General features: G+C 44.7%; 8 protein-coding genes and 1 non-coding gene across 9 annotated transcripts; 5 read left to right on the forward strand and 4 right to left on the reverse strand.

Moving 5' to 3' along the window:
* Nucleotides 1-825: 825 nt before the first annotated feature.
* Nucleotides 826-955, forward strand: K444DRAFT_t2. The gene has a single exon. It is a non-coding gene; the product is annotated as a tRNA-Arg (tRNA).
* A 51-nt stretch (nt 956-1,006) lies between these two features.
* Nucleotides 1,007-1,828, reverse strand: K444DRAFT_18591 (uncharacterized protein). The gene has a single exon (XM_024870883.1). The coding sequence runs from the start codon at nt 1,730-1,732 to the stop codon at nt 1,178-1,180; it is 555 nt and encodes a 184-aa protein (XP_024744509.1). The 5' UTR covers nt 1,733-1,828; the 3' UTR covers nt 1,007-1,177.
* Nucleotides 1,829-2,468: 640 nt separating this feature from the next.
* On the reverse strand, nt 2,469-3,817 carry K444DRAFT_516019 (uncharacterized protein; the record flags this gene model as incomplete). The annotated part of the gene is made up of 4 exons (XM_024873643.1): nt 2,469-2,985; nt 3,047-3,432; nt 3,497-3,601; nt 3,656-3,817. The coding sequence occupies 4 exons, from the start codon at nt 3,815-3,817 to the stop codon at nt 2,469-2,471; spliced, it is 1,170 nt and encodes a 389-aa protein (XP_024744510.1).
* A 685-nt stretch (nt 3,818-4,502) lies between these two features.
* K444DRAFT_623755 (uncharacterized protein) lies at nt 4,503-5,103 on the reverse strand (the record flags this gene model as incomplete). The annotated part of the gene is made up of 3 exons (XM_024882318.1): nt 4,503-4,705; nt 4,758-4,767; nt 4,801-5,103. 3 exons carry the CDS (start codon nt 5,101-5,103, stop codon nt 4,503-4,505), a joined length of 516 nt encoding a protein of 171 aa, XP_024744511.1.
* Nucleotides 5,104-5,877: 774 nt separating this feature from the next.
* K444DRAFT_623756 (putative short-chain dehydrogenases/reductase) lies at nt 5,878-6,981 on the forward strand (the record flags this gene model as incomplete). The annotated part of the gene is made up of 4 exons (XM_024882319.1): nt 5,878-6,010; nt 6,086-6,262; nt 6,320-6,837; nt 6,892-6,981. The coding sequence occupies 4 exons, from the start codon at nt 5,878-5,880 to the stop codon at nt 6,979-6,981; spliced, it is 918 nt and encodes a 305-aa protein (XP_024744512.1).
* A 1,517-nt stretch (nt 6,982-8,498) lies between these two features.
* Nucleotides 8,499-9,618, forward strand: K444DRAFT_623757 (putative bifunctional protein gal10; the record flags this gene model as incomplete). Its single annotated transcript, XM_024882320.1, has 2 exons — nt 8,499-9,031; nt 9,108-9,618. The coding sequence occupies 2 exons, from the start codon at nt 8,499-8,501 to the stop codon at nt 9,616-9,618; spliced, it is 1,044 nt and encodes a 347-aa protein (XP_024744513.1).
* K444DRAFT_606522 (uncharacterized protein) lies at nt 9,489-10,016 on the reverse strand. The gene is made up of 2 exons (XM_024879009.1): nt 9,779-10,016; nt 9,489-9,723 (listed from the first exon to the last, which is right to left on the reverse strand). Exons 1-2 carry the CDS (start codon nt 10,005-10,007, stop codon nt 9,683-9,685), a joined length of 270 nt encoding a protein of 89 aa, XP_024744514.1. The 5' UTR covers nt 10,008-10,016; the 3' UTR covers nt 9,489-9,682.
* Nucleotides 10,017-10,434: 418 nt separating this feature from the next.
* Nucleotides 10,435-12,546, forward strand: K444DRAFT_658605 (putative acyl-CoA dehydrogenase; the record flags this gene model as incomplete). Its single annotated transcript, XM_024886279.1, has 4 exons — nt 10,435-10,549; nt 10,633-10,928; nt 10,990-11,737; nt 11,787-12,546. The coding sequence occupies 4 exons, from the start codon at nt 10,435-10,437 to the stop codon at nt 12,278-12,280; spliced, it is 1,653 nt and encodes a 550-aa protein (XP_024744515.1). The 3' UTR covers nt 12,281-12,546.
* Nucleotides 12,547-15,092: 2,546 nt separating this feature from the next.
* On the forward strand, nt 15,093-20,572 carry K444DRAFT_515551 (WD40 repeat-like protein; the record flags this gene model as incomplete). The annotated part of the gene is made up of 8 exons (XM_024873606.1): nt 15,093-15,473; nt 15,560-16,000; nt 16,107-16,227; nt 16,339-16,656; nt 16,759-17,846; nt 17,905-18,080; nt 18,868-19,984; nt 20,318-20,572. Coding segments are annotated over 8 exons (3,897 nt in total), but the record flags the coding sequence as incomplete, so codon positions are not given.
* Between the last annotated feature and the right edge of the window lie 2,196 nt (nt 20,573-22,768).

The raw sequence follows: 22,768 nt of genomic DNA on the forward strand, positions 1-22,768 counted from the left end.
ATGAGTATCCATAAGACCAACGTGATGTACAGCTTTGGTTCTGAACGAGGGATGAAGTAACTGAAAGTAGACCCTGAAACTATCGGATTGCGCCTTGCTCGTCTTTCAGGGTTCTGAATCTGGGGTACGCCCAGGCTTTATATACATACAGATTACTGACTGCTGATGCAAATGACAGCCATCGGGATTACTCCTTGGAAAAAGAGAATCTGATTGTGAAGATGAGATGCATCGTTCGTATTCCGGGTAACGGATGGATGTGGGACGTCCCACACCAGAATAGTAGACTTCATTCAATATTTTGAAGGCGTGAGCACCGTCAAAATAGCCTCATCCCCTGGCTCGGCAACGGGATATAAGAATTTACAGAAAGTAGTCTTTGGCTATGAGTGACAATTCAGGCAGACGTAAACAGGAACAGCCCATTCGAGATCTGGATCTCGGCATAAAACCTCTCGTATATCTGGCCTAAAAGTACGAAAAAAGATTATAGCTTAAATTACTGAACTGAATGAATGTGTGACCGGGTCGGTGTCACGTGAACACTTGCCTGAAGGAATCATAACCATCCCTAACAGCTCTCGAAGTACAGTAGGCTTTATTAGCTGATTTTGGGATTTAAGGAGAGTATAAATAAGAGGCGAAGGGAAATATGCAAAAATCTGGAAAGAAGAACACTACCCCTTCAACTCTATATGTAGCAGAAGATTTCGAAGCGGAAATGTCGCTTAAACATCAGCCTACTTTGTCATTGGCTCGCTAAAATAAATCTTCAAATTTTCGCTTGTCTACTCGTAGCTTTAAATAAGGAAAAATTTGCATAACGGCCGGATGGTGTAGTGTAAGCAATGTCAACTCCTACCGATTTACAGTTATTAATTCAAGTTCAGTGGTTATCACGTGTCCTTAACAACCATATCGGACAAGGTCGGGAGTTCGAGCCTCCCTCTGGTCATAATTTTTTTTTGCTTTTGTTCGTAAATTCCCTTTCCTTTCAGCTCTTTTTTTAATCTCGATTTTGGTGTGGACTGGCTTCCAAACCACACATGTGAGCAAGCAAATCCAGCATAACAATGCTCAAGCTCGAACATCTAATTTTCTCGTCGTTTGTGAAAGGTTATTTGGTCGTGTAGAGTAGAATAAAAATAAAAATCTAATTACACAAATAATAACTATCTTAAGCACATTGTAGCAATCCATTATTTGCATAATTGGCATTTATTAGTCGAGACGTTATTTCAAGATTTGTAGAAGATGAAGCGAAAGCCTTGTTGTTGGCTAATCGAATCCCTCGGATCATTTCAACTCGTGGTATAGGTTCCCGAGAGTGGGATCGAACATGAGGAAGACCGGCGCCAGCTCCAGCTCCGTGAGGGGCTGCCTTGGTGAGGACGGAGGGACCGTACATACGGTCCATGCTGGAAGATGGTCCTTCCTGTCTTCGTGGCGGTCTTGGATGATGGATGCAGAGTGCGTCAACCAGGAGGGATTGATCGCATAGCTTCAGCACAAGTCGCATGGCGTCTTTGCTCGTCTGTGGTATTTGATATTCGTACTTCAGCCCTGCATCTTTCTTTGCCAACTCCGGATAATAGCCCTCAAATAATTCGAATTGTTTGTCCTTTCCAGTGTACTCGAAAAAAGAGTTAGCGGGAACGATACACATGCTCTCTCCGTGTCGACTAGTCGAAAGTTCACTAGGACATAATTCTTTCCATGGAATGGTCTTCATGATGTGAGGTAAGAAAGACTCTTCCGGCACATTCTATCCCAGAATAGTGGAAAGGGGATGTCGATCTGGGATACTGGAATCAATCGTCCCTTTCCGTCGCTATAGACCAGCTGGCCTCGACGACGTGCTGAGTCTCCAACGGTGACGGTCTCCGTTTCCAGAGCGGATCTGGATTCACCCACAATAAACAGTCGAGGTTGGGTCAACTTATTCTGTAGTAAATATTTTTCCGCAGTAGCAATCGAGATTCGTGATCACGACAGCCTTGGCCGCATGTTCGGTCGGAGGTGTATTAGCTCCACAGATGTTGTCGATCGTGTGCTTGATCAGACGGGAGAATGCCCAGTACTGTTTCCCCAGGATCCTAAGGTAGGAATCTAAGGGGATCTCCTCCGAGACAACCGAGATAGGGATTTCGAAGATGAGGTACTTGAAGTTTGATGTTTGATGTGTTTGCAGGGTTCGCGGGGCGATGTTGGGTCATCTTCTGACACAGCTTCCAGGTTCTCGATCTGCCACTTTCGGGTTAGGACTTTGGTGATAGTAGTCATGGCGCCTGTTTTTGAAGAAGAGAAGACATTACCGATAGTTGAAGAGTTTGCAACTTTTAGAATGGAAAGTTCAGTTCGGCATTCTCAGCTCTGGCTTCAGCTCGCCGACCCCGCAATCACCGTCTTCACTTTCAAGAGCGTCTCTTAACCAAGACGGAAAACAAAATGTGTTAGAATTTTTGTCGCTATCGGCGAGACCTGCTCCCACTCCTCGACTGCGGGTCACTAACAATGGTTACCGTTCTTGTCTGCCTTATGCCTTCCTCCACATCCCCCACTCCACGACCTTGTAAGATGTACTGCTCGCTCTCCGCATCACTAACTGGCTCACTCCTTACCTTCGACACGCCTTTTTCCTTTCCCTTCACCGCTGCCTCTTCCGGGCCCGTCACGCTACTCAGCGCATTCCAATTCGCCAAAGCGAAATCATCTCTCCTCTGACTGAGGTTATGTTGACCCATGCTCCGACTCATGTTATTATTTGAAGTAAGGTTTCGAGACGAGGTATGTCCTGTGCTGTTGAAACCGGTGAAGTTTAGCGCGCGGAGGAGGGGTCGAATGGTGATGAGAGAGGCGGCTGTTATGGCGATGCCAGGCTCGATGAGCGTCCATACCATAGCTGTTGTGCCTGTGAAAAGGATGTCGGAGTAGTCTGATAACTCGACAAGATATTTCACGCGAATGAGGGTAGCTATACTCGCACTGGGATTGTGTTAGCTTGGGTGGTGGACGGTAGGAACGGGGATGGTAGGCAGGGACTTACAAGACACCAAGCGACAGCACGAACGCAACCGTGACCTTCTTCTGAGTAGTCAACTGTACCGACCAGATCATTGGTATCGGAATGATAGCATACATCCAATCCGTAATGACTGTCAAAACAGAGATCGCGTACGCAGCCGCGACGAAAGAATCCCCGGAAGCACATTTCGAGTTCTGGATAGTGAAGTCCCATTGTGCTTGTATAGGTGTGCATTGGAAGATTTCGAAGAAGAAGATAGCGAGTGACCAGATAGTGACGATTACCATGCTGATTTTGAGGGTCCACGTATACCGCTTCTTGGTTGCGATCCGCAGGAGGAAGATGGCGATGCTGAGTTTTATGAACATCATGTTCGCTACGTAGGTGAGTGTTGCTAGGGCTTGGTACTGGTGATGGCATCAACGATGGACTTCGGTCGGAAATAAGAAAGTCGAAGGGGGCAGTGTGTACCTTCAATCCCTGAATCCGCTCTGGCACAGGTAGACTATCATCGTGGTGGCCCATCCCGTAATGCACACCTCGGAGAATGAAGGAGCAAGATAAAGTAAAGACGACCTTGAAGTACATTAACTTGGAGTTTTCAACAAAGCCAGTTCAAGCGGTACTTACTTGTGCGACCAGCATCAACCAATCGTCCCACTGAAAACTTTTCATAATCCATATCCGCACGAAAACCCTCAAGCCCACCGAAAGGTAGGTTAGAGTAAGAAAAAAGATGGAAACCACAGCAAGTTGTGCGCCATTGTAGTCTTTGGGATCCAGCTCAGCCATTGGCCTCTATCCGATGTTGAAATCCGGGGTCAAAATCAACCAAAACAGGAATCGAGAAAAAGAACATTTGCGAGATGGAACCACAAAGCTTATCAGGAAACTTTGGACCAGGCCATTCCACGTGGAGGGTAGGGACATGTGAGATTGCTTGTTGCGACGGGCGGGAAATCAGCCATCCTGGGGCAGGAATGTGAACTGTGCCGTTTTTGCAGGATCCAAAACGGGATGGGCTTCCAACGGGGTTAGCTATCATCAGAAATCAACCGAGTCAGTTGAACTGACAGGAAGGGGTTGCCAAGTCTATTTGGATGTTCCTTGAAGTTCTCTCCAATAGTAAGGAAGGCCTCACGTACGTTAGGAACCTGTCGAATAACATCAGAAACTGCTGCGGGCTGCGGAATGCAACATTGCTAGCTCCGAAATAGGGAGCTCTCACAGTGGCCCGGTATATTGGATGAGGTCGCACGGGCTGTCAATGCGACCCCTGGATTTGATCTCCAGCGCCTTCGTGCGTCGGAGTTGCATGAGAGGCCCAAGCGGGGATGATCATGGATTGTAGGATTCTTTGTGAACCTCCCCCTCTCAGGATAATTCATATGAGAAGACCTCAGGACGGGACCGAAAAGCCGAGGAATCAGTCGCGGTTTGGGAGTCGGCATTTTCTTTCGGAGGAGTTGCGTCTCCTTCAGGGTGCATCTCGCCAAAGGACAATAAAGCCCGAGGCATAAGTATGGGCCTGGCGTTTTCGAGGCAAGACATTGAAGTTCATGGAAAGCAGAGACATGAGAATATTGAACCCTGCCCCCTCGACTATTGAAACGCTGATTGCGGCCGCACCCAGGGATACGCCAGGGGAAACGCGTGGAAGCCCCATGTTCCCTTCAGGTTCTGCACGCAGTGAGCACAAGCAATCAGCCCTATACCAAATCTGACAGCTTACCAGGTTTAAACTAGAGACTCCAGTGTTTCCAAATGCAGCTTACAGAAGCCTTACACATCGACTCCACTAAGCCCTGTGTTTCAGGAGCCTCAAAGAACCTGTCATCTGTTTCTCGGCCCCAGGCTTCTGCTTCCGCTTCCGAGATGATTGTAGGGGGGCCCTGCAATGCGGAGCGATACCGTAGCGCTCTGTGATCATAGCTTTTGGCTGACAAGTAGAAGGTTTCGTTTGATAAACATCTTTCCAGTACACATACTAGAGCTTTAGTGCACGTACTCGCAACTTTTAAGAATCCACAAAAGGTTGCGCCCATGGAAATAACATTAGCGCCAAACTTATAGGGCATTATCGCGAAAACTCCAGGCTCCTTGTCGCTAAACCGAAGCGACTGCTAGCGACCCCTTTTCTCGGCCAGCCTAGAAGGGGCTTCGGAAGGGAAGAGCTATCTAAAGACATGTCATCCCTCGTTCACATGCACTTTACCTTGGAGAAGGGAAAGCAGATTATAGGTCCATCTTATTATCATCACCTCCTACCTTTTCGCCAGTTCCTGTGCAGGCAAGTCATCAAGTTTTGATTCTGATCACTCATCGCTGAGTTGAAAAACGCGGCGCGATAAGTAATCCTGCGAATCGTCCCATCAAATCGCATCAGCCTTCTATAAGTCGTATCCAATGAAATTTTGAGTTCTCTTTGTTTCCAGTGTTGAATTTCAAGCTTAGCCTTTCAGACCTTCTCGTCCACTTTGAGAGACCGCGCCCCTCAACCGCGAAAACATATCTTCTGATAATGACAAAGAAGCGCCATACTTTCGAAGTCTTCGGATGCCAGTTCCTCCGTCTCAAGCACAGAGGTTTCGGACTTCCACTCTTTCGGGGTAACAAATACTCCAGACCATGCTTGGGGGAGTTGATCACTAATACATCAAGCATCGGACACGTAACCTGGAAGGCAGCGGCAACTTCGCAGTATTCCTATATTTTCGTGAAAAGCACAAGAAGTAATAAGGCATTCAAAACTCTATTTCTATTTAACTTATCTCTTCGCCAACCTCTTAAAAGCTGGACCCCCCGAGCAGATCAGCCCCTCATTATTCCAAGCATCTGTCCAAGTGTCCAATATGGCCGCCTCAGCGAAATCAGTCCTCATCACAGGGTTCGAAGTTTCTGTTCTACAATTTGTGCACCTTTCTAACATGCGTAGCTGTTCTTCCGGAATCGGCAAAGCACTCGCCTTTGAATTTCACCACAGAGGTTCGTCGGACCTCTCTCCAATCCTCTTGACTCACAACTGCAGTAGGGCGGTTGCATACTGACGAATTTCACTAGGTCTCCGTGTCTTTGCCGCCTCTCGATCTCTTGCATCGATAAAAGATCTGTCTGATGCAGGCATCGACACAGTGCAACTCGATCCCGCTTCCGCCTCCTCAATCAATGCCGCGCGAGAAGTCGTCTCCAAAGCAACAGGTGGAAAACTAGATATTCTTGTTAACAATGCAGGTCAATGTATACACCACCTTTGAGAAGCTTACTTTGTGAAGTAATTATTCTAATTTGTTACAGGGCTCGAGAAACCCGCCATCGAGACAGAGATTGACAAGGTGAAGGCGTTGTTTGATATTAACGTCTTCGCCGTGATGGCGATAATCAACGATTTCATACCTCTCTTGATTGCCGCCAAGGGTGGAGGAACAATTGTGAATCATGGGAGCATGGTCAGATCACTTCCACACCCCTTCACCGCCGCCTACAACGCGTCGAAATCTGCGGTGTCTCAATACTCGCACACCTTGCGTATTGAACTCGAGCCACTGGGAGTGAAAGTAATTGAGCTGGTTAGTGGGAGGGTGGCCACTGGGTTGATTACCGTACCCACACTGGATGAGTCTTCGATTTATAAACCTTTAGAACCCATCTTACAAAAGAGAGCGAGGGAAGCTGAAACTCAACAAAAGGCAGAAGTCTTTGCCAAAGCGGCGGTGAAGAGTATCCTTGAGAAGCCGGGGAATGTAGAGGTATTTAAGGGCAACCTTGCGACGATAGCGTGGGTGATCACGACGTTTGCGCCGAGATGGGCGATTGTGAGTCTCACGTCACGAGCAAGGAAGTTGAATTGGGACTAACCATGTTTACAGCATGCCGTTTTTAGGAGCACGGTTGGGTTGGGGGATGGGAAGTTGAGGGGAGCGATTGCAGAGAGGGCTGTTGCGCGTTCAAAACATTGAGGTTGTGTTGGTACAGCGACGGTTAGTGGTCGGGGTGAGCGTTCTAGGTTGGAAATAGTATGGTTTCCACTCAATCGTGATTGAAGTCAAGTGAGGAAGTAATCAAAAGTTGAACAATGAAAGGTATTGCAATAGATGTGTAGAGTGATGTAAAACCTGGCCAGGGCATTTTTGTTCTGAAGTGAGTATGACATTACACAAAGGTAGACCTTCCTTTTCCGTTCAAACAACTCTTCCCCAGTTTCTGAACCTCACACTCCGCATAATAGAAAAAGAGAGAGATTTCGGCGGAAAATACACACTTTCGGATCTACTTCTGACGAGGTGGAAGTGGTCGTGATGAGTAGGAGCAGTGTTTGTGTCAAGCTGATCCTCTTTCCTCAATTAGTACACGTTCAAAAACTTCAGCAACTTGACTTCAAAAACTTACGTCGTAACCACTGGCTCCACTCGAATATAGTTAGTTATCTATATTGTAGGAGGGGTCTCCGCTATTCGCATGCTTCATTAAACTTAATGTCCTAGCGAAAGCTATCATTCTCGGCCCCGCAATAAGTGAGTTTAACACTTCCATTGCATGCCAATATATTCTTGGCCTCTTAAGTGAATTTCATCAGCATCAGATTAGATGGCGCTACTAGTGCCCCAGAAGTTGTATTCTTGGTGCTCGTCGGGGATATCAACGTCTTCCAGGGTCGATCGGAGATCACTCCAAGATTTCGGTAAAATCAGAACTGCAGAAACTGGGGTGATGAGATACGCTTACGTCTTTGCTTAAGAGTCTCTTGAAATGGTGCTGCGGCATGTTGGAACTGAACGTACGCTGGTACACTATAGTTTATATACCGGATGTATGTATAGAGTGCTTACCCCGCGTGAGCTGAAAAATCAAGTCGTCAACCTCCAAAACATTGCAACACGGCAGTTGGCGGATAAATCCATACTGACCGCAAAGGGAAAGGAGGGGGAGAAGTACCCCGCTATTTTGGCCCCCACAAACTCATCCTCCAACGGGAACAACACGCCTTGAATATACATACCAGCGCCTAGGAAAAGGCGTTGGCTCTAGAAAGTTGATTTTTGTTTAGCGGAGAATTATCCAAATAAAAAGGATGTAAACTTTGTCTGCATACAAATATTGTCCAGAAAACTTTGTATTACCAATTCTCTTTCAGACCCTCGCTGGAACGACGAGAGGAGTTCCAGAGCAACGAATATAAGGTCACCAAGAATCAGTTCAAATTGAAAGAACACTCCTCCTCTCTAGTGTTGTCGGTGTGTTGCTGTTTTAAGATGGAGGTGCAACTGCAGCCTCGTGTAGCCTCGTGCCCCACTTCACAAAACAGCCGGTAACGTCACAGAAATTGAAGAAATACCCCACTCCGCTCGACATCAGGCTGAATCCTCATCCCCAGTAACTTCTCTACCCCGCCCTATCTTCTCGCCAACATCACGGCCTCTTATTCCTACGAATCTAATTCCAATTCCAAAGAACCGAAGGAAAGAAAGAAAGAAAGATGGCCCAGCAAGCCCCCTTCCAATTCCTCCCCCTCGGCGCCATCATCCAATCCTTCCTCGTCGGAAAAACCAACATCGTGCAATCCTTCCCCAAGCAATCCCTCTACGTCTCGCACAACGCGCCATTCTTCGGGGAAACGATCGGACGTGTCGCGAACCGTCTCTCGAACGCGAAGATCAACTCCTTGAACGGGAAGAGCTATCAATTGGCGGCGAACAACGGGGTTAATGCATTACACGGTGGGCCAGTGGGTTGGGGGAAGAAGGTTTGGGAGGGTCCTACACCTGTTGGAATACGGACGGTAGAGGGGTTACAGGGAGCAAGGCTGGAGGGTGGAGAGAGTGTGGAGTTTAAGCTTCGGAGTGAGGATGGAGATGAAGGGTATCCCGGGACGGTGGATGTTAGTGTTGTTTATACGGCTGGGACGCAGAAAGAGGGGGATAAAGAGGTTAGAGTTTTGGGGATTGAGTATGAGGTTAAATTGGTAGGGGATGAGGTTGAGGAGACGGTTGTTAATGTAACGAACCATTCGTGAGTTCCCCCATTTCTATATTAATTTTGAAGGTAGAAGAGAAAAGAGAGAGGACAGGGGCTAATGAAAAAACAGGTATTTTAACCTCACCGGCAAAGACACAATTGAAGGCACCGAAGTCACGCTCTGTTCCTCACACTACCTACCCGTCGACGAAGGCGGAATCCCAACATCCAGTTCTACAGGAACTTATTCCGGCGTTACCGCAAACAAGACCTTTACGTTAGGACCTGTGGAGCCAGATATCGATGATTGCTTTGTCGTCGACCCTTCAAAAGCCTCCTCAATTCCGATCGACACTCGACAAGAATCGCTGCACAAGGTCGTCACCGCCTATCATCCGGACACGAAGATCCATTTGGAGGTCCTGACCACGGAACCGGCATTCCAGTTTTATACGGGGAAGTATATTGAGGTTCCTGAGGTGGAGGGAGTGGAAGCGAGAGGACCGAGGAGCGGCTTTTGTGTTGAGCCGAGTAGGTATGTTAATGCGGTTAATGTGCCGGAGTGGAGGGGGCAGGTCGTGCTGAAGAAGGGGGAGGTGTATGGGAGTCGGATTGTTTATCGGGGGTGGTATGACCAGTGACCGAGAGAAGAGCACAGAAGAGACGATTCTTGCATATAAATCATTGTGGGGATTAGAAGAAGATTCATGGGAAGGAAAGGTAATCTCCGGCTTGATGCTTTCGAGGTTCACCTTCCCCTTAACTTTACCCCGCCATCTCCAGTTTCTGATATGTTGCCAGAGTTACCGAGCTTCATTTTCTGAAGATGCTCCGGCAGGAATTTCTCCATAAAAGGGAGTAGACGACCAGAGGCTAAAGATGAAATACCGAACTGCTCGGAGATGAGCAGAAAAGTGAAGCTTCGCCCGCAGCACTTACGGAGTACTGCCGAAGCGTCACATGACCCCGCCCAAACAGCCTCGGCATCTCCAGCGCCAGCAAATACCCCTACCCTTGCCAGTTTCGTCATGGGCGCCGGATCCGTCCACCTCTCGCAAACGGCCATTTTTCACATGTAAATCAGGAAATGCACCAATGGAATCGCCCGGAATGACGAAATAATGCATCACATGACAGAGTGTGAAGAAGCGCAGGAAGCTTCCTGGATCCTGACCGGCAGCTGATGCGAAATTTGGGGTGGCCTGGCCTGGTCTGGGGATGGCGTGGATTGGAATGCGAAGGACCCGAGAGGGAACATGTGAAAACGAGGAGCGCGTGCGACCGAGCTACAAGAATAATCTCACGCTGGCGGACCATCCTCTTCAACTTCAATTCATTCTACCCTCCTCACCTCACCTACGAACTGAATTGTGCTTGTCCTCGCTCCCTCCCTCCCTCCCTCCTTTAGATTTGGCAGACATCGAGATTGTGATTCGAAGTACGAGAGACAGAGCAAGATGTCGAAGACCTTCACCCAAGCAGACGTCGCATCGCACAACAAGCCCAACGATCTCTACATTATTGTCGACGAGGATGTCTACGACCTGACTGCGTTCCAAGATGAGCATCCTGGTACCTATCGCTCCCCTCCCCAATCCCAATTCCCATCCCCAAATCACAAGAGAGAGAGGTGGGTTGACGCCGTGCAACAACAGGCGGAAAGAAAATCCTCACCCGCGTAGCAGGCAAAGATGCCTCGAAGCAGTTCTGGAAATACCACAACGAAGGCATACTCAAGAAATACAAAGGCAAGCTGCAAGTCGGCTCTCTAAACACCAAAGCCGCGTCCGCGCCTCCGAAGGTGGAAGAGAAGAAGGAGCCCGTGAAGCCGAAGGCGGAGAGCGGGGCCGTGGTTCCTGTCCCTGCTGCTGCGCCGGACAGAGAGATGTCAGAGGCTCTGGAGCCATTTGGAGATCTGATCCCGTTCGCGGATCCGAGTTGGTATCAAGGCGTGAGCTTCCCTCTCCTTCCCGGAGCTATCTCCGCAATGACATGATCTAACATTGGGACAGTACCACTCCCCCTACTTCAGCGAGACGCACGCCGCTCTGCGAGCTGAAATCCGCGAATGGGTCACCAACGAAATCGAGCCCTTCGTCGGCGAATGGGATGAGGCGCGCAAGGTGCCAGACGAAATCTACAAGCAGATGGGCACGCGCGGATACCTGGCTGGATTGATGGGAATGCACTACCCCGCCGAGTACACCAATAACCGCATCAAGTCCGTTGCGCCCGAGAAATGGGATCTGTTCCACGAGTTGCTGCTCACGGACGAGCTCTCGCGCGCTGCCTCTGGCGGGTTTGTTTGGAACGTCATTGGAGGATTCGGCATCGGTTGTCCGCCTCTTGTAAAGTTCGGCAAGAAGGAATTGGTGAAGAGGATCCTGCCCGAGATCTTGAATGGCGATAAGAGGATCTGTCTCGCGATCACGGAGCCGGATGCGGGCAGCGATGTCGCGAATCTAGGGTGCGAGGCCGTGTTGAGCGAGGATGGGAAGCATTATATTGTCAATGGGGAGAAGAAGTGGATTACGAATGGAGTGTGGTGTGATTACTTCACTACTGCTGTGCGTACTGGTACCAAGGAGAGCGGGATGAATGGTGTCTCTGTGCTCCTCATCGAACGTTCATTCGGCGGAGTTAGTACGCGGAAGATGGACTGTCAGGGCGTGTGGTCGAGCGGCACGACGTACATCACTTTCGAAGACGTGAAGGTCCCCGTTGAGAACTTGATCGGAAAGGAGAATCAGGGATTCAAAGGTATGTCCCCCTTCCTCCCTCTTCTGACATAGCTAACATCTCTCTGAAGTGATCATGACGAACTTCAACCACGAACGCATCGGTATCATCATCCAATGCATCCGCTTCTCCCGCGTCTGCTACGAGGAATCCATAAAGTACGCCCACAAGCGCCGGACATTCGGTAAGAAACTCATCGAGCACCCGGTTATCCGTCTCAAGCTCGCGCATATGGCGCGGCAAATCGAAGCTTCCTACTCCTGGCTGGAGTCCCTCATCCACCAAATTTCCAACATGCCGGAGCAATTGGCGATGTTGAGATTGGGCGGCCCAATCGCAGGCTTGAAGGCACAAGCAACGGTTACTTTTGAGTTCTGTGCTAGAGAGGCGAGTCAGATTTTCGGAGGGTTGTCATACAGCAGAGGGGGACAGGGAGGCAAGGTCGAGAGGCTGTATAGAGATGTGCGTGCGTATGCTATTCCTGGAGGATCAGAGGAGATTATGTTGGATTTGAGTATTAGGCAGAGTTTGAGGGTGGGGAAGGTGCTGGGGATGAAGCTGTAGGTGGCGGTTGGGCCGAGGACGAGTGAGAGACGAGCGAGGGACCTGGATCAAGTCTTGGGTAAAGAAAAGGCGTGGTGCGGCAGGCAGAATTGTACTTTAGAACGCTTTCCGTGGATTTTCCTCGGGTGTCAGGCAAAGGAGAATAGAAATTCGTCCTCCAGGGACACCATCTACTTGCTTCGAAGAAAACGTGAGCGGACTAAGTGAGTATTGAGCTTCGTGGCAAGCCGACTGGTTCCCGCCCCCCTTCTGTTCTCAGAGAGTAGATAACTTGTTCATGTTCAAACGTCTGGGAACATCTCAACGGGGTCGGTTATCTCTTTTAAAGCGGACTTATTGCACATTTGTTTTCGATAACGTCTGGTGCTCATCACGTGTTGACTCTGGGCAATCCCCGGAATGTCAGCGCCAAGCCTCCCCCCTGGCCTCCCTCGTCTTCTCTTCATCCATCAACAACTCTAGCACGTGAATGCAGCGCGATCGACTCCATGGAAGCATTGCCAATTCATCGATGGTTTGGACACAAAGGGGTGGGGATTGAGAGGAGAAGCAGACTCTTCTACACGATGCTTCCAAAGAAAGAGTCTTCAACTTTTCAAGCCTCAACGCCTCGAATGAAAAGCACTGCGTACTTACAGCCATTTACGCCTAGCGGCCACGAGTCTGCCTCTCCTCAATCAAAAACTGTCCCTGGCCAAAAGCCGTTCGCCTCATCAGACAAAAATCAACACTGTTTTCCCTAATTGAGACGAGTGTCTCCAGATTCTGCGCAGGGTAGGGAATAGTCTAGACTGTAGTCTGAGACTATAGTCTAATAATAAAAAAATCAGACTGCGATCTCCTTTAAATAGACTAGACTAAGGTTACTCAGGACTAGACTAGACTATAATAGAAATACCCAGATCATAGTCCAGACCGCAGTTTACTTAGTCTATACACGTGATTTTTTTATTCTTGGAATTCTTTTAAAAGGCTTTTTATAAAGATTAAAGTTTATTATTCTTTATATTTATATAAATAATAAAGTTTATATAAAAGTAAAAATTATTATTTAAAAATTGAATATAATTTAATACTTGATTACGTGCTTGAATAGTTATGTAATAAGTTATTAGGCCGAGTTTAGTATCTCATAGGCTTAAAAAGAGGCCGTATATCTAAGCAGAGCTAATTCTCTAGACTCAGATCAGACTGGAGTCCAGATCGCAATTCGGGGCTTTGCACCGTAGTCTGAATCAAGTAAACTAGACTGGACTACGCTCCTCTGAGACCGGACTATTCCCTACCCTGATTCTGCGCCTGGCGAGATTGTGTCTCCCTAGATAGGTACAAATTCAGCCTTAAACGTCACATTAGTCAATTCGCAATTCTCATGTTTGACCTCACTTTCTTTTCTCGCAGCAGTCGAGATGGCTACAGGGTTTCGATGGAGGTTTCGTGAAATAGGTATCGGCTGGAAGGAAAGACGAGGGCAAGCTGACGGAAATAGCTACAACGACTGCACCACCGCTGTTGACAAAAGCTTGATCTTTACCGATCCTCACGACGGCAGCATCTATTTGAGTGTTGATACTAGCAATGCGTTCGGGGGTGTGGCAACTGATGTGGTCATGATTGTCTCAAAGGCGGAATTCACGCATGGATTGTTCATCGCCGTGATCAACAATATGCCAGGCGGATACTGTGGTAGTCGAGCGCAACTTTTTTCTTCTTCGTCCCAAGGTTGGTTAGTAAGCACGCCGCTTCTACTCAGGCACTAATCACCCTCGGCTCACCTCTCCTCACCTTGCTCACCTGAGCAGCCTGAGCAACCTGAGTAGTCCCTGAGCAGCCCCTGAGTAGTGCCTACTTCTCACTTACGTAGTTAATCTCCAATTAGACTGGATATAGACTAGGGCCTTTTCATTTCATTTTTATCAAGTTTTAGCGACAATCCCTAGGAAGCCCAAATAGGCTCCTAAGGATCCCGAACTAGACCCTTATGAAAATAAATCTATATTATTTTAAATTTTTAAATAATAATATATATTCTTAAAATTTAATTTTATAATTATACGTAATAACTATATTATTATTAATAAAGATATATTTAAACTTTAGAAATCTTAGAACTAACAATTATAGTAGTTTAGAGCAGTATAAATTAATTCATCGCGTTTTGCAGGAGGGGGGGCGCTAAAAAGTAATGCGCGCCTTTATTTTAGCGCGAAATGCACTGATTTTTACAAAGCACTATATGAGGCTTAGCCTGTGGCTGACATCGTGCGACACAGGTGTTCGATAAGAGAGGCGTGCAGCTTATTAAGGCGATGGAGAAAACTTCAAAACTCCGAGAGACTGCTCGAGCATAGCTACAGCCAGTCCTGGCGGTCCACTCGGCCAAACGCTGACGCCACAAGTTACAAGCATAATTGCGGTTGTTCCTTTGCCATACGTAATCCAAACTTTATTCTTCGGCTGGGAGGCAATGAGTTCGGCGGCAACGAAGACGTCCAAGAGCGAGTTGTGTTGCTTCTGTTTTCGCCCCAATGGCAATTCAGACAGAGAATCGGAGTCCCGGGTCAAGCAAGTGAGTTCTCTACCACTGTGTAACCTCGTTTTGCTGTTTGGTGTTTTCTAACAAGCCATTTATTCAATGTAGGTACCCTCGCCTTCAGGGTCTCAAAGCGTGTCGAAAGTCCCAGTGACAAAACTGAACGAAGCCTCTGGCCCCTTCATACTCAGCAATGATGCGCCAGCCTCTGCAGAGAGCTTGAAGATGACACGAAAGAGCAAAACCCCAAAAACATCTCACACCTGAGCCATCGATTCAAGCAAGTTGTGGGAAAGGGCTTTTGAAAATCTCAAAGATTCGGGAAAGCATAAAGACATCATTGCAATTATCAAGGATCATTTAGTAGACACCAAGCCCCCCTCTTCTGATGGCAGAATGGACCCCAACTCTACCACCTCTGCCAGCAAGATCGATGTCAAAACTACCGAACTTGATTCCGAGATCGATGCCGGCGAATGCTTTAGAGAGGCCAAAGATGAGATCTCGCAAGAGGGCGAACATCTGGAAAGTACCACAAGAGAATTTGTCCAGAAAACGGTCTCCGTGCTGAATATGACCTTATCGATTGGTGATGTGGCGGTGAGCTTTGATCCGGTTCACGCTGCTCTCCCATGGGCCGCGATTCGCACTGTGCTGCTCGTAAGTGACATCCTCATAGGGAAATTTATGACGAGACGGAGAGTAAAGTTCTCAGTTCTTGATCACTAACCAATATCTGCCTCCAGCTCATAACTGCTTATGGAAATTTAAAGGCCCAGATGCTCAGCGCGATTTCGAGAATCTCGTCGCTAGTCTTCTACTGCGAATCATACTACACTTTATATCTCGCCAGCGATACCAGCCTTTCCAACCATGAGAGCGCCCTAAATGAGCTGGAAGCGTCTATTACCGAGGTGTATAGCCAATCGCTGCTGTGTCTGGGCTTCATCTTTCAACACGGTCGCAGCTGGAATAATGCCATCACTGCTCCTTTCAAACTTGGAGACATGGATAAATACACTCAAGGTCTTGTTGAGAGCGGGAACAAGCTCGAACACGCTGCTAGCTACTGTGACAAACATGGAAATCACGAATCTCGTCTCATGATCGTAAAGCTGCACGAGCTCGCGAAGGATTTCCTTCAGCTCAGGCTCGATGACGCAGAGCGGCTAAAGGCTGTACAGTATGTCTAGATTCGTTCCGCTACAATAACTCAAGCCCTCGGCTTTCTAAAATCTAATTTTATTTAGAGACGGCAATGCTCGGATCGAGAAGAAGCTCGACAATCGCGAGAATAAGTACGCCCTTGAAAGGCTGGGGATCGCAAACGGCGTTTCGTTCGAGTGTTTAGATCCAGAGGAATGCCATGAGTGCCATCGTGGGACTCGAGTCGCTCTCCTTAAAGACATATATTGTCACGTGCTGCGCACAGGCGTATATATAGCTTCTTCACCGCCCTTAGGGCACCATGATTCATACATATTCATACCAAACACATACATTTCCACTTCCACAGCTTGTCCAGGCCGTGACATATATGCATGGGTCGACGATGCAGACTCGTCACCCGTGTTTTGGCTGCAGGGCAAAGCTGGGACGGGCAAATCTACCATATCTCAGACAGTAGCGACACAGTACGATTCTTTGAGGGCCCTTGGCGCGAGCTTCTTTATCAAGAGGGGTGCAGGCCTCCGAGACAAAGCAGCACGGATCTTCTCAACGATTGCGCATCAGCTGGCTCATCGCTTGCCTCTCTTTTCGAAGTATTTGGTCGACGCAATTGAAGAGATCTCTGACATTCCCCACGAGAACATAAAGACGCAGTTTGAGACTTTTATTCTAGGTCCACTGAAGAAGATCCAACCAGATCCATCCGGAACTTCATCTCCTGAGATGCTTGTCATTGTTATCGACGCCATAGATGAGTGTGATTCTCATGATCAAGTCAGGCTCGTTATCGCTCAATTGCCGCGCCTGAATGAAATATCTTGGGTTCGTGTCAAATGCTTCGTCACAAGCCGACCGGAAATCCCGATACTGGTAGAATTTCACAAGATCACTAGTTCCTACAGACCTCTTGTTCTCCAGGACATTAGCGAAGATGTCGTGAAGGCCGACATATCTGTATACCTTCAATCGAGCCTTTCTAAAATCAGGGACGAATACAATCTATTTAATACACTTTGCCCTCTTGAATCCAACTGGCCCGGACAGACAGACCTTGACATACTTGTTGAGATGTCCTTTCCGCTCTTCATCTTCGCAAAAACTGTTTGCCGATTTGTTAAAGACTACGAGCTGGGAGGCTACCCCGAAGTACAGAGGAAGAAGGTTTTTGACTATCGGGAATTTCGAAGCAGAGGACAGCATTTTCATCTCCACGCGACATATCTTCCAATACTAGAACGAATACTTCCAGATCCCTTACAAAAGGAAGACGGCGGTCACTTTGAAGAGAACAGAAGCAACATACTCGAGGAATTCCGCGACATTGTGGGCGCAATCATTAATCTCGCCGACCCTCTTCCGGTAGCTTCATTGGCTCGATTGATTAACAAGGAAACGCGCGGCGTTTTGAACATGCTTAATACCCTTCAGTCTGTTCTGAATGTCCCCACCGACCCCGAAACCCCTGTCAAGTTATTTCACCTGTCCTTCCGAGACTTCCTGGTCAATCGGGAGGAAAATCCTTTCTACATTTATGAAGTGAAAACCCATGAAAATTTGGTGGATGGTTGTCTTCTCCTGCTTTCGAAGCACCTACACAGAAACATGGTAGGCTTGAAAGAGCCCGGAAAACTCCGGATCGACATAGACCAAGGAAAGGTGAGAGAATTATTGGCCTCAGATATTCGGTACGCGTGCCTCTATTGGGTCTCCCATTTGACAAAGAGCGAGAGGCGCATCCGAGATGGCGATATGGTGCACATTTTCCTCAGTGAACATTTCCTGTATTGGCTCGAAGCGCTTAGCCTGCTAGGCAGCACATCCGACAGCATCGGTCTGATTGACACACTTCGAAATCTTGTAGAGGTGAGATTCGCTGTCTCATGGCATTAAATTCAGAGCTTCACACTGATTCGCATTGCAGGACGGCAGCAACAGCGTTGAGCTATCTGGCTTCCTTTATGACGCATGGCGCTTCGTTCTTCAAAACCGCTGGATTATTAATCATGCACCGCTTCAGCTTTACTTTTGTGCCATTTTTGCCCCGGAGAGCAGTATCATTAAAGCCAAGGCTCGAGATGCATATGAAGAACGGCCAGTGTGGGCTCCGATAAATTATCGATCGAAATTATCGATTAGTAATCGTTATCGGCTAAGCGATCGATAAACGATCGATATCGATAATTATCGTCGATAAAAGTGGGCCCAGCCATTAAGCGAGCCCCATTACGGCTTACTAGTTCAATTATAAACCGATTAGTATTAAGATTAGTATAAAAGTATACTATTATTACTATACTATTAGACTTTTTAACTTTTCATTTAATAGTCTATTATATAACGTAGACTAGCTAGTATTTGATCCAGTTATCGATAATTCCATTGATAAAAGTGGGCCCAGCCAGCCATTAAGCGAGCCCATCGATAATTCCATCGATAAAAGTGGGCCCAGCCAGCCATTAAGCGAGCCCATCGATAATTCCATCGATAATAGTGGGTCCCAGGGCCTTGGCAATACTACAGGGCCACTACAGGGCCAATACGCTAGATTTATAGGCCTTAGACCGCCTTTATAGTACTAAATCTATTAATAATAGTGGGTCCAGGGCCTTAGTAGTACTACAGGGCTACTACAGGGCTAATGCGCTATATTTATAGGCCTTATACCGCCTTTACTAAATCGGAATTCTGCTATAGTAAAGAAAAGGTAGTATGAGGCCTATAAATATAGCGCATTGGCCCTGTAGTGGCCCTGTAGTATTGCCAAGGCCTTAGTTCGATAATTATCGTAATCGATGGTCGATTATCGATTATCGAAAAATTAGCGCGATTATCTAATCGTCGCTTATCGAGCTTATCGGAGCCCACACTGAGAACGGCTATCGAGACCACCAGAAATGCCGAAGAAATGGAGCCCTGAGTTGTTGAGAATCACGAATCTTCCGCGTTACGTTCGCGCAGTAGCTTTCTGTGGCGATGGGAAGTCTCTAGCAGCTTGTATACAAAAGACAATAAGACTGTGGAATATTGCAACAGGTGATGAGATTCAAATTTTAGAAGGGCACGAGGACATAATCATTGACATTGCGTTTTCTCCTCTAGAACCATTCGCGGTTTTGGCCTCGGGTTCACACGACTATACGGTGAGACTATGGAACACAAATGCTGGAGAGCAAATCTGGGTTGCAACGCAGCATACCGACGTGGTCAATTCAATCTCATTCTCTGCAAACGGACAGCTGATAGGGTCAGGGAGCAGCGACAAAACCACACGGATTTGGGACGCGAAGACAGGACGACAGATCCAGGCAAAACGGCAGCGTGCTGGCGTCGATGTTGTTGCTTTCGCTCGCACTGGACCCTCAATTGCATCTTTGTCCTCCTCCGGTGGTATTATTGTCATAATCTGGAATGCAATCACAGGGGAGCAGCTTCGCGAGCTGGAATTGCCTTCCCCGTATATCAATTGCATGGCTTTCTCAATAGATGGCCGGCTTCTAGCATCAGGTCCCCAAGGAGGAAATGCTATAATCCGACTCTGGAACGTGGATACAGGACAACAGGTACAAGCGTCTTATGTGCACGACGGGAGGGTTGAAGGGTTCCGGTTTTCTCCAAGTAACCACAACATACTTGCTTTGGCATCCAGCAAAGGGGTCACACTGTGGGATATAGCCACAGGAACAGAAATTCGGAGATATGAAGAGAATGAACACGGCTTCGAAGCGATAGCATTCTCTCCTAATGGCCAACTATTAGCGGTAGTAACATACTCCACAGTTCGTGTGTGGGCTACAACAACAGAAGACATCCAAAAACTCGACAGTCATAATAAAAGACTTAACTGTCTCAAGGTTTCTCCAAACCAACAGCTGCTCGCCACGGCTACCAGCGATAATGTCAAACTATGGGAAGTGCGAACCCGGAAGCAAATCCAAACTCTCAATTTCGACAGAGATGTCGCAGATTTTTCATTCTCACCCGACAGCCAGAGCCTGGGTGTTGTGCAATTCTCCGGGGCTGTTTGGATCTGGACTCTGGGGGTATCAGAAGAATGGCGAATTTTATCGGCTGGAACGAGCAAGCACTGGCCGGAGTGTTCACATTATTTATTCGACGGCGCGTTCATTGCGTTTTCTCCAGATAGTGAGCTGGTAGCAACAGGAGCGTCGTGGTCAGCGACGGCCTTGTTAGAGATCTGGAATAAATCAGGAGATCTCATCAAGTATGGTCAAGACCGTAGCGAGGCTGGCTCTTGGTCGAAGGAATTTAGCGTAGACCCTATCGCATGGTCACCCAACCAACGGTTTCTTGCCATGGTGTCGTACGGCTCGAAGGAGATTTCCGACTATATCCTGAGGGTATGGAACGTGGAGACAGGGGAGGTTGCCCACCGATTCAATCTCAACTCCTCCGTGTCAGCCACTGCTTTCTCCAGTGATGGACGAAAATTGAATACTGTGGTACGGCAGGCTGTACTCGTCAAAAATCATGTTGTTTTGGCGGTTTTGAGGTTTAGGTTATATGGCAAAGGCCGTGGCCTTTTATACGTGACTTGCGGAAATTATATAAGAAAGCTGGTTTTTCTATAGACTTAGAGAATAATTCTTTATGAGTATTTAATTAATTGAGCTTTTATATACTATATACTATTTATACTTTACTATTTACGTTTTTGATTTATTATTTTACTATTAAGTTACATTTTATACTCTAGTATACTTTATATAGGTTTTTATCTTATTATAGTTTTCCTTCTATATATTTTATAGTAAGTAATATAGGGAAGATAGAAACTTTATAGTTAAGGTAATACTCTTATAAAGTTCTAAGAGGTGTCTATAAGACGGATTATTAGTTTAGAAAGTTAGAGAAGAAAAGAGCTATTATAATACTTTAAGCCTAAGGCCGAAATATTAAAGATATATAAATATTAATTTTAGTATCTTATATTAATTTTAGTATCTTATATTAATTTCCGATATATCTAGCGACTTGAATATAGGTTAATTATAAGATATAGTTACTAGTATAGTATATAGAGGTAATGAAAATAGAGGCTAATTATAGAAGGAAAAGAAGTAGAGAAAATAGAATAAGAAAAATTATATTAAGATAGTATAAATTAGATCTTAGTTAGAAATAGACTTTAGTACTCGGAAATAAAATTATATTATTAATTTATATATTATTTTTAGTTATAGTAAAGACCGGAATAGAAGTAGTATTAATTTTAGTAGAAAAGTTTATTTCTAAGTCCGGAGAAGATATCTAAAAAAGAAAATATCTTTAATTTTAAATAAAATAGTAAATAGAAATTAGAAATAAGAATTAAAAAGAAATCAGAAATAAGAAATTATATAGATAAACTAGAGAAGTTTCTAGAGAAAGGAAAGAATACTAAATAGAGAAAGAAAAGAGAATTTAGAAAAGTTAGAGAAATTAGTAAAATTATATTTATTATTTTTATTATTATTTTTAATAGTATTATTAGATATATTTAGTTTAGTAAAATTAAAAAAAAATACTATAGGTATTAAGCTAATAAAATAGAAAAGAAAATATAAGTAATAGAAATAAAACTAGAAAAGCTACTACTTTATTATTATTAATATTAAAACTTGAACTTTAACTATATTTATTATTATTAATTAATTTCTCTCTAATTCCGGTTTCTAAATTAAAAAATATATTTAAATAAGAAATTAGTCTTTTAGAAATCTTATTAGTAGAAGTTTTAGATATAGAAACTTTATAATTAATTATAAAAGAAATTATTAAGATTAATATAGCTAAGAATAAATATATATTAGTACTAGATTTAAATTTATTATTTATAAAAGCTTTTAAAGTATTATAGTTTAAGGAAAGTAATATTTTTATATTCTTGAAATAATATATAAATATATATAAGAACTATTATATTTCTAATAATACTAAAAGAAAGAGAATTATTTATTATATCTTGTCTATTTATAAGAATTAGATTAAAGCAATATTAGAGTATTATACTAATAATCTAGAAGATTATTAGAAAACTAAGTTTTTTAAGGCTTTATTAAAGGAATTCCGAGAATATAACTAGGAAATACTTAAAATTACCTATAATTTTTTTAATTAGATTATTATATAAGTCTAGAATAGAAGAATTTCTTCTAAATCTTATATTAATATATTTAATAAAATATTAAAAGAATTACTAAAGAGAAAAAAAATAAATGAAATTATTTAATACCGAGAATTTATAAGAGAATTATTTATTCTAGTAAAAGGTTATATTTTTAAGAATACGAACTTCGAATTTATAAATATTTCTATTTATAAATATAGTAAAATATAAAAAAAAGTAGTAATATTCTATTAATATAAAGAGAAGAAATACTATTTTAATATTATTAATAATCTAGATATATCCAGATTTAGATAAGAATATTTAAATATAATAGTTTATAATATAGTTTTTAAACTAGAAAATAATTATTTTTTACTAGTTTTTTCTATTATATTTTCTAAAGCTATTATAAATATAGGTAAAAAGAGAACCTAGTCTATAACTAATTATATAAAACCTACTAAAAATAGCAAATCTAAAAGAGATAATATTAATTAGCTAATAAGAAGTCTAAAAAAACTATTTATTACTATTATAATTTAAGAGAATCTATAGAAATAATTTAATATAGCTACTATTATAATTCGGAAAAATATATATAGCTTATTTATATAATTCAGTTAATTATAATAGATATAGCTAATATAATAATATTAATAGCCTAGTAAATATAATT

Source organism: Hyaloscypha bicolor, assembly GCF_002865645.1.
Source record: "Hyaloscypha bicolor E unplaced genomic scaffold K444scaffold_10, whole genome shotgun sequence".
In the NCBI taxonomy this organism is placed as follows: domain Eukaryota; kingdom Fungi; phylum Ascomycota; class Leotiomycetes; order Helotiales; family Hyaloscyphaceae; genus Hyaloscypha; species Hyaloscypha bicolor.